Genomic DNA, 9,983 nt, shown 5'->3' with positions numbered 1-9,983 from the left:
TGGCCCTTGGCTGAGAACCTACTGAATGAAGGTGTGGATGCGTGAACGGACCACACGTTTCGGAGCTCCCAGAGCCAAGAGGTGTGTGTTCTTGTGCACGTGGCATCAACCCTGCCCGGGGAGGGGACTCTTGGGGTGGCCGGTGGCGATTCATGGGGTGGGGGAGCCACCCTAGGGTCCGTGGTGGACCTCTTGCTGGGACTAGGCGGCGTGAAGGGCAAATCCTGGGTCTCGGTCACGGCTGGGCACGATGGGCGGAGAGGCAGCCTGGTCTCTGCCCTGGGGCCCCTGGACCTGGTCTCTTATCATGGCAGTTCACTCACCTACTCAGCGGGCACAGTGAGCCTCTGCCCTTAGAGCCGCTGGGCAGCTCTGGAAGCCACGGTGATGAGGAAGCCGCGCCTGGTGGGGCACGACCAGGGCCGGCGGGGGCGTCCTCTTCGGGCGGCGGGGGTCAGGCGAGGCCTCATCACACGGGGTGTCTGAGCCGGTCCTCAGCCCCCCAGGAGGTGGGCATTTGGGGAGCAAGTTGCATAGGGCCCGGCGCCCCTCCTGTTCCTCATGACGCTGAGCCCCAGGACTTGCCCAGAGCGGCCTGGGTACCCTGCACACGGGTGTCTCCAGCTGGAAACCCCGCTGGAAGGAGTAACGGGGACTCAGACTCCCAGGGATGGACAAGGTTTTATCTGTAATAATGTCATTTCAACACACACATCGGCCAGAGACACGCTTATGCTCCTGTAGCCCTCGTAACTTATAAAACGCCAATAAAATTCAAATTAGACAGAGGGAAGCCCACGAAACGAATACAGTTTAGATTAATAATATAAGTAAAGGGTTAATTTAATGTGAAGGATGATTCTAAAACTTGTGGTAAAATAATACACAACATAAAATTCACCCTCTTCACTCACAATGTTGTCAACCATCATCCCAACCTTCTCGAGAACTTTGTCGTCTCCCCAGACAGAAGGTCTGTCCCATGAAACAACACGCGCTGAAACAAAATCGTTGCTTGTGTCGAGACTGTCACCAAGCAGGTGTGGGGAAGGGAAGCTTAGACCTGCCTGGCGCCTGGGTGACCAAACGGCCCACGTTCTTCGGTTTCCAGCTTTTACAACACCGCTCACGCACTGACTCGGCCTCTGTTGCCTGGTGACAATTAATGTGGTTGGTACCCACGTGGGACTCTTGCCACAGTGTATTAACGTAGTCACTGACTTCAGAAACTGAGGGCTTCTTTGACGAAAACGGGTTTCAATTGCACATTTTCCTTGTAAAAGAGTTTTGCCTGTTCCGGCCAATGTAGGGTGCCTGGACGTTTTCGAATAAGCACATGCTACCCTGCGTCACGCTTGCCTGTCTGGTTCCAAAACTCGATGCACACAGGAATCCTGAGGTTAGAAAGCAGTCAGCAAGATGACTCAGAATACGTATCATGGGAAGAAAAACACAAAACTGAAAAATGTATGCAGAGAGCTTGCGGTTTCTAGGAATACAGTCAGGAGTCTGCAGCATGACTATTTCTGGCGGCTGATGGGGCGGGGCAGAAGGGGCAGAGGCGGGGCTGTCCTGAGAAGGGTGGAGCCCCGCTGGGGGGCGGGAACGAGAGAGGCTTGCGAGGTAGCGTCCAGAGGAGCCGGTGCTGTGGCGCACGGGAGCGCGAGCCCCAGGGAGGGGCCCGCGGAACACCTGCCCCCACGACGCCCACGTCCGAATCCCAGAAATCTGTGATCCGCTCCCTTGCATGGCAAGCGTTGCCCCCAGCTATCTGACAGAGAGAGAAGGAGAGAGAGAGAGAGAGAGAGAGAGAGGGAGGGAGAGAGAGAGAGAGAGAGAGAGAGAGAGAGAGAGAGAGAGAGAGAGGGAGGGAGAGAGAGAGAGAGAGAGAGAGATGGGAGGCACCAGGGACCTGGGAGAGACGAGGCCAAGGTCCTCCCATGGGTGGGGGTCTGGTGCCGGGACAGGTTAAAGAGGCCGAGCGGAGCGGCCAGAACAGGTGCCCTAGAGGCCGCACAAACCAGGAGAGCGCACCGTGGGACCGGCAGCCTCCACTCTGCAGTGCACTTTGGGGATGGCCGTGGGGTCGCCTGGGAGGAAGAGGAGCGGACGGGAGGCAAGCCAGCCGGCGGGGAGAGCAGGGGGGAGGGGAGCTGCCAGCCCCCGCCCCAACGGAAGAGTCTGGAGGGGGCGGGGGCCCAGGAGCAGGGCTGGCCTGGCGAGGTGGCAGGGGGAGGCTGTGAAGCCGGGAAACCTGTGGGCCGGGAGGGGGAGCGACCCTTGTCAAGGAAAACACTCGTTCAAATCCTCCTTCGTCGGCCGGGAAATCTCTCGCGAAGCACGTACACTTGGACCCTTCTTTCCCTTCTTCTCAGGGGAAAAGGACTGGGAGCAGAACGTGGCTCTTAACTTTCGCTTCCAAGTAAACCACATGACTTGTGTGCAGCTTTATCAGAAAAAATTAATTTTATGTGACTGAAAAAAAAAAGGGATGGGTTTTTTTTGGAAAGTTGCTGTGAGAAATCTTTGTCCAAAAACGGCAGCAGCTCCCTGCCTACGTGGGGTGTAGCTGACCTGTCCCCGGGGTCACAGTTCTGGTTAGATGTCAACCACGTCTGTCCCAGGACGGGTTATGAGAAGACCTGGAACGGGAATTCCCTGGCGGTCCAGTGCTCAGGACTCTGTGAGTCCACTGCAGGGGGCACGGGTTCAATCCCTGATCAGGGAGCTAAGATCCCGCAAGCCGCACAAAGGCCGGGCTCGATGTTCTGAGACCACACAGAGGAGAACAGCCTTTGGCGGACCTCTGGGGCTCTGGGTGACGTGTGTTTGTTTTTAAGGTAAAAATAGTGCCACAGACTTGGCCAAGCACTTCATATTTATCTAATGGCCCCTTTTCAGGGAGGTGGAGCCCCAAGGGACAGAGCCCCCGGTTCACACTCAGGTCAGGCTCGAGAGCCCACGCGGCGCCCTGCTCTCCAGGACACTCCCCATGACGGTCCACGTTACACCTGGGACTGGTATTTGGCGGACAACTGAAACTGTTACAGAAACGGGGAAAATATGGATAGCATACAGAAAAACTATCATTCAGAGAATTGTTCTCCAAAATTTGCTGTGTACCTTTCCACTTTTAGGGCCCGTATAGGCATTTGTGCTTTTTCTATACACCTTTTTTTTTTAAATTTTTGATGTGGACCATTTTTAAAGTCTTTATTGAATTTGTTACAATATTGCTTGTTTTGGTTTTTTGGCTGCGAGGCACATGGGGGTCTTAGCTCTCCTACGCACCCCCTGCATCGGAAGGTGAAGTCTTAACCACTGGACCACCAGGGAAGTCGCTCTATACACTTTTATTGTGCCTTTTCCTTTTGTGTCACAAAAGTGGGGAAATCCTGCGCTTTCTGAGGGCAGGCTGCCTGCTTGCTCGGTCTCACCTCGATGCCTGGCAGCGCAGCTACAGTGGAAGCCCCCTGACCACTGAGGACTGGACAAACGGAGGATTCTAGCTGGCCCTGAGCTCCCACCTTCCGGGGCCAGTTTCTTGTGCAAGTTCACCCACCACCAGCCTCTGCAGCTTTGCCCCAGCGGCCCAGAGCCACCACGGCTGGCCCATCTCCAGGGCCTGGGAGGCGGACAGCAATGCTGGAAGGAGGTGCTTTCTCATCCGTCACCTCTTCTGTCCTGGAACTCAGATCTGTGCCTTGGGTGGTGAGATTAGGTCACATGACCTGTCTACTGAGGCTGCTCCAACATCCTCACCACGTGGACCAGAGCAGCTCCCTGAGGGAAGCCTTGGGATGTCAGTGCCCAGGGGGACCAGTGCCTCACCTCAAGTGGCACGGAGTCGGTCCAGTGCCAGGTCCCAGGCATTGGAGAATCCTGAGCGCTGTCAAAGCCTCCATGAGGACACCTGGTGTGACAGAGGGCAGATGTTCCTTCCAGGTGTGGGAACCGTGTTGGGGGATGCAGGCCAGAGGCCAGGGTGCCTAGCACCCTCACATTTCAGTAGCATATGCCATAAACCATAAGAAGATTAGCACCACCTCTGAAATCTGCCTCTGTTCAAGAAACGTGGACACATTTTCCAGATCACCTATGTCCCAAAGTGACCCATTAGCCAAGCCACTCTCATTTACTGACGATGATGATGATGTGTGTGTGTGTGTTATCCACAGAACTAGCCCTGACCCGAGGTCCTCAACAGGCAGATGCTCCTGGCAGGCGGGGGAATATTCAGGGCATAAACGGGCCAGGCCACGCCACTCTGGGGCTGAAGTGGTTCAACTCCCAAACTTGTGATGAATTGGTTAACACCTGTGTTCCTGGCCAGGCTTTCGGGGTCAACAGAGTAGGGCCACTTCTGTCTTGTCTGCTGCATGACCCCAGCTCCTAGCAGTGCCTGGCACTAAGTATGTGCTGAAGGCTGGGTCCACAGCCTGGTGGTGAGTGTTGCTACGGTCTCAGCAACCCAAGGTCAAGGCGGCATGGCATGACATCACAAGTAGCTTTCCCAAGGTCACAGCGGGAAGGCGCAAGGCAAGAACGCTGGGCTCTCTGCCACTTTATACAATACACAGTAGTGTGTGTATGTCAATCCCAATCTCCTAATTCATCCCACCCCCATAAACACTCCCCTTGTTAGTGGTCCCCGGAGCTGTTATGAAATGCAGCTACCCTGCTCCCAGGTTGGGCCTGTAATAACCTTCCAGGGACGCTGAAACCGACCACAATGGGAATTCTGAGAGCATGCAAAATGAAACCATCATCAATGGGAAGAAAAAAATCTTTGTAATGTGGAGGTTTCCTCTGTAAAGGCCCTTGCTTCAACAGGGTTACCTGAGAAGCAGGAAGAAAGATCACTTCTTAAAATCACAGGCTCCAGCTCCCTTGCCAACTCTGTTATTAGAAAGATAGTGGTTTTGACACAAAATAGTAACACACTGGGGAATCACAGGAATCATAATATTTCTCTGAACTAGCGTCTGCCCAGCCCTGTGTCCACATCTTCTAAGCACCTCACAGGCATCGCCTCACCCCCATGCCACCTGCCCTGGGAGACGGGTCTACACCGCCAGCCTCCAAGCCTTTGGCAACCGTGGCAACCACTGGCAGAAGGAGCCAGTGGTTCCAAGTGCGGGCTCCAGAGCTGGACAGCGTTGGCTACCAGCCCAACTCCCCCATCACTACTGACTTGCCTCCAGTTCCACTCTGCACTTCCTCACTTGGACAACGACCAGGTTTCTAACCCTAACTAGTATCTAGGTCCCTCCTACGTGTCAGATGTGGTTCGCAATGTCCTCCGGTAGGAACTCGTTTAACGGGGATGAAAGCATCTCCCTGAGGCTGATCACAGTGTCCAGAGCCCTCGTGGGCCCTCACCCGGCTCCCTGCCGGGTCTGCACGCGCTGGCACGGATGGGACGTGGTTAACTGCGGTGGAGGGAACCGAAGTTCAGAGTGGGTAGATGCCTTTGGTCCTGGAGAAGAGCAGCTGGGTCATCGGGAGGCCCCTGAGGCAGGCGAGTCTGAGTCCCAGGACTCAGAGAGCGACACAGGGTCCCCACTGTCGCTCTGGAGGGCCCGGGCCCGCTGACCCTCCTCGATGAGGTCTGCCACCAGGTTCAGCCGGCAGGCCCTGAGCGCCCTCACCAGGTGGGACACGGCCGCATCATCCCTCCTGCTGTTCTTCCAGACTCTCAGCGACTCCCTCACCTGTTCTGCCAGGTTCCGGGGATACTTCTCCTCAATGGCTTCAATCTTGGCGTCAGACACTCCGAGGTGACGAGCCAGTTTCCTCCAGTCCTTCCCCACGTTATCACAGATGATGTCAAACGCTGCCCGCAGGTCTGGGGAGGGAAAGAACACAATGACTGAGCAGAGAGTACGGGAGCTCTTTAGGAGACAGGTTACCCCACACTCCCTGATGGGCTCCTCGGTGCTGACCCAAGGGCTGGGTACCAAGAGGTCCTCCTGCAGAGGCCAATCCTGCCCCAGCTAACCACACCCTGAAACACTACCCAAGAGGCGTGGCCTGCTCTGAAGACTTAACGGTTGGGGTGTGTTGTTACGGAGATACCTACTCAGGACAGGGAGATGGAGTTGCTCCCCCATCTCACCCTACAGTGGGTTGAATGGTGGCCCCTAAAACGTATGTCCACGTCAAACCCTTGGAACCGTGAATGTTAACTTATTTGGAAAAGGGCCTTTGTAGATGAGATTCAGTTGACGATCTTGAGACGAGGGGATCATCCTGGATTATCCAGGTGAGCCCTAAATCCAGTGACAAGACCACGTGCCACGGAGGCAGAGACTGGAGCGATGTGGGCACAAGCCAACGCCTGGAGTCCCCAGAAACCAGAGGAGGCATGAAGGCTCCTCCCCGAGAGCTTCCAGAGGGACCACGGCCTAGTGACACCCTGACTTGACTACTGGACCGAGAACTGTAAGAGCATCAAATTCTGTTGCTTTAGGCCACCAAGATACGGTAATTTGTACGCCAGCCCTGAACACCCCGATTCTTACTCTGGAAGATGTCCTGACTGACACCAGTCCTCAGTCTCTGGCTACTATGTCCTCATCTGCTGAAAGGTCACTACTGAGATCAGCATGACAGACTACAAAAGGCTGTTTCTGGACGGGGGCAGGGAGAAGAGGAAGGACAAAATGCTTCTTGGAAGGTTCCTGCAAAGTTGCATCTTCAAATGCAAATCCCTGATATGCTGTCAGCCTGTGTGCCAACTCCTCCAGTTCTGTGAGGTCGGCACCTGCGTTACTGATCACTTGTACAGAAGAGGAAATGGAGACACGGAAGGTAAGTGTAAGTTATTTCTTGAGATCACACAGCTAGACAGCGGCAGAGCCAGGACCACGCCTTGATGGCCCATTGTGCAAAAACTGTCCCTTATCAACCAACCCGTACCTGCTGTGACGCTTCTGGTGTACTTCCTTCCACTCCACCCAGGAGGTTAGCAATGTCCTTTCCTTTCGAGTAATCTCTAACTCACCCGGAGGGAGGGGGGAGGTGGAGAAAATACTGAGGCTGGGGGATGGGTGTCCATGCTCTGCAACTTAGGCTGTTAACTTCTGTGCACTATGGTTCTCCCATTTGCAAAGTGGGTATATTACCCGTCTGTCTCCCAGGGCTGTTTAGAGAAAACACACGCAAACCGAACCCGGAAAAAGTTAGGCACCCGGGAGATCGAAACTACTGCTGGTCCAGCTGACCCTGCCTCCCCCGGCGCCCCCCAGTCCTCAGGCCCCCGCCCCCGCCTGGCTCCTCCGGCGCGGCCCCGCCCGCCCCCCGACCTCAGACCCCCGCCCCCACCTGGCTCCTCGGGCGCGGCCCCGCCCCCACCTGGCTCCTCGGGCGCGGCCTCGCACGCCCCGCCAATCCTCAGGCCCGCGCCCCCGCCTGGCTCCTCCGGCGCGGCCCCACCTGACCCCGAGACCTCAGGCCCCCGCCCCCACCTCGCTCCTCCGGCGCGGCCCCGCCCGCCGCGCCCGCCTCGAAGTCGCCCAGGCGTCGCAGGAGGTCCTGGCGCCGCAGGGAGACGAGCAGCTCGCGGAGCAGCACGGTGTTCTCGCGGCTCATCTCGTTCTGCTCCAGCAGCACGTTGAAGAGGTCCAGGCCACTCTGCACGAGCTCCAGCTTTCTCTTGCCCACGCGGCTTTGACACAGGAACTTGAGCTCAGTCAGCTCGCTGCTCGACAGGCTGAGCGACACCGAGTGCAGCAGCACCAGGAACGGGTCCATGGCGGCGGGCGCGGCGGGGCCCGGCCCTCCTCTGGCTTCCCCCGGACCGGCCCGCCGCCCGCTCTCTGGCCCGCCTCCTCTAGCGCCCTGGCCCCTCGGTCTAGCGGCGGAGGTTCCCACTTCCAGCCTCTGATGCCCCGCTCACCGGAAGTCTCCCTTGGGGCCGCTTTCTCTCGCGAGAACTCCAGGAACTCGCGCATGCTCCCCGAGTCCAACAGTAGCCATTTCCGCCCGGGGGTGGGGGCGTGGCATGCGGCCGCCGCCAGGAGGCGCACCAGACATGCTGACGGCGGTGGGACCCCCGACCTCTGCGCCTGCGCCCTGACGTCCTTCTCTCTGGGTGGGGGCGTGCGGCCTTGGGTGTCCCGACGCTCCGGGCGCGGGCTGTGTTTTCTGTGGAAAGTTGCACTGCGGATGCCGATAATAAATGCATTTATTTATTAACATTTGTGAAAATGCATGTCCTTTAGTGTCCCCTGGAAATCAGTGTGCAGAAAAGACTATTCAGAGTTTTATTTAGTTTTAAAAGTTTAATAACTACTTGATTTTTTAAAGTTATCCTCATTATTTTTCTGAATGCTTATTAGCGTTTACTGACGCCTACTGTGTACCACGCAGTAGGTTCTGGTGACAAATCGGGAACAAAGTGCCGAAGGCCCGGCCTGCCCGGAGCTTACAGCATCAGGACACAAGATTACCTAACACTGATAAGAAAGTGCAGGAAAGCCAGAAGTTAATGCGAGTCGCGGCCAAGAGGATAGGGGAATGGGGAGTGTGGAGGTGGGGCGGCGCACGTTGCGAGGGCGGGGTCCCAAGGTGCAGGTGCACGTGCCGGGTGTGAGGGGCCAGGTGTGTAGGCTTGAGGGGAAGAGGGCGGAGCCACAGCAAGAGCAGAAGCAGAGGAGGGCGGAGGTTGCAGGAGCAGAGCCGGGGAGAAATGGGGTGGCCAGCGAGTGGAGGGGGTGAATTAGGAGGAGCCAGCTAAGAACGCGGCTTTACTGTCCCTGAGACCCTGTAGAGGGTGAGTGGAAGAGTGAAGCCATCTGAGTTACCTAGAGGAAAAAAAAAGTATATATATATATATATATATATAAAATTGAGATGTAATTCACATTCTCTACAACTCACCCTTTTAAAGTGTACAACTCAGTGTTTTTAGTATATTCATAAGGTTGTGCAGTCCCCACCATTTGCTAGTTTTAGTTTCGTCTCGCGCATGTAGAAACCTGGTACTCATTATTAATCACTTGCTTTCCCTCGCTCTTTCTCCAGCCCCTGGCAACCACTAATTTACTTCTGTCTCTCTGGATTTGACAGTTCTGGACATTTCATGTAAGTGGAACCATACACTTTTGTGTGGCCTTTTGTGCCTGGCTTCTTTAACTGAGCGTAACATCTTCAAGGTTCGTCCTTGTAGCCTGTGACAGTGCTTCTTTCCTTTTTATGGGTCAGTAGTATTCCATTGTACGGATGGACCACATTTGTGTATGCCGTCATCAGTGGATGGATCTTTCAGTCTTCTCTGCTTTTTGGCCATTATGAATATAATAAATCCCCTACGTAGGAACCTTCAAGTTGCGAACTTTCAAAGATGCGAACGTGGAACTTCCTAATGAAGACCTGATGGAATTGGAGGCCCAGAGAAAGGACAAAGAGAGACAAGAGGAAGAACAAGTAACTGGACAACCAAAGAGGTTCATGATGCAGGAAATGGCTAGGGGATTTTCTTTTTTTTTTTCTTTTGCGGTACGTGGGCCTCTCACTGTTGTGGCCTCTCCCGTTGCGGAGCACAGGCTCCGGACGCGCAGGCTCAGCGGCCATGGCTCACGGGCCCAGCCGCTCCGCGGCATGTGGGATCTTCCCAGACCGGGGCATGAACCCGTGTCCCCTGCATCGGCAGGCGGACTCTCAACCACTGCGCCACCAGAGAAGCCCAAGGGGATTTTCTTTATTTGAGAAGGCACTGTTAGTTTTTGAGGCACAGGACCTGAACGTACATGAAGTACATGAAGGTTGCAGCAGCCATTCAGAATGCAATCCAGTGCTACCGTGTCGTCTATGATGGGCAAAAAAGAGCTACTACCCAGACATCACTGGATCATTTTTTCAAGAGGGTAGATAGAATTGAATCCAGCAAAGAACTAGAACCTGTGCCATCAGCGTCAGGGATGAGTGAAATTGCAGCTTGCCCTCCGTCTCCTACTGCTGAAGATCCTTCAGCTCTACCA

At 55.5% G+C, this 9,983-nt stretch overlaps 1 protein-coding gene across 1 annotated transcript; it reads right to left on the bottom strand.

Moving 5' to 3' along the window:
* Positions 1 to 4,886: 4,886 nt before the first annotated feature.
* Positions 4,887 to 7,915, bottom strand: FADD (Fas associated via death domain). Its single transcript, XM_060019457.1, has 2 exons — positions 7,470 to 7,915; positions 4,887 to 5,848 (listed from the first exon to the last, which is right to left on the bottom strand). Exons 1-2 carry the CDS (start codon positions 7,753 to 7,755, stop codon positions 5,499 to 5,501), a joined length of 636 nt encoding a protein of 211 aa, XP_059875440.1. The 5' UTR covers positions 7,756 to 7,915; the 3' UTR covers positions 4,887 to 5,498.
* Positions 7,916 to 9,983: the final 2,068 nt, after the last annotated feature.

Source organism: Delphinus delphis, chromosome 8 (genome assembly GCF_949987515.2).
Source record: "Delphinus delphis chromosome 8, mDelDel1.2, whole genome shotgun sequence".
NCBI lineage: Eukaryota > Metazoa > Chordata > Mammalia > Artiodactyla > Delphinidae > Delphinus > Delphinus delphis.
Note: the sequence above shows the minus strand (reverse complement) of the source record. Positions and strands in the feature narration are given on the sequence as shown.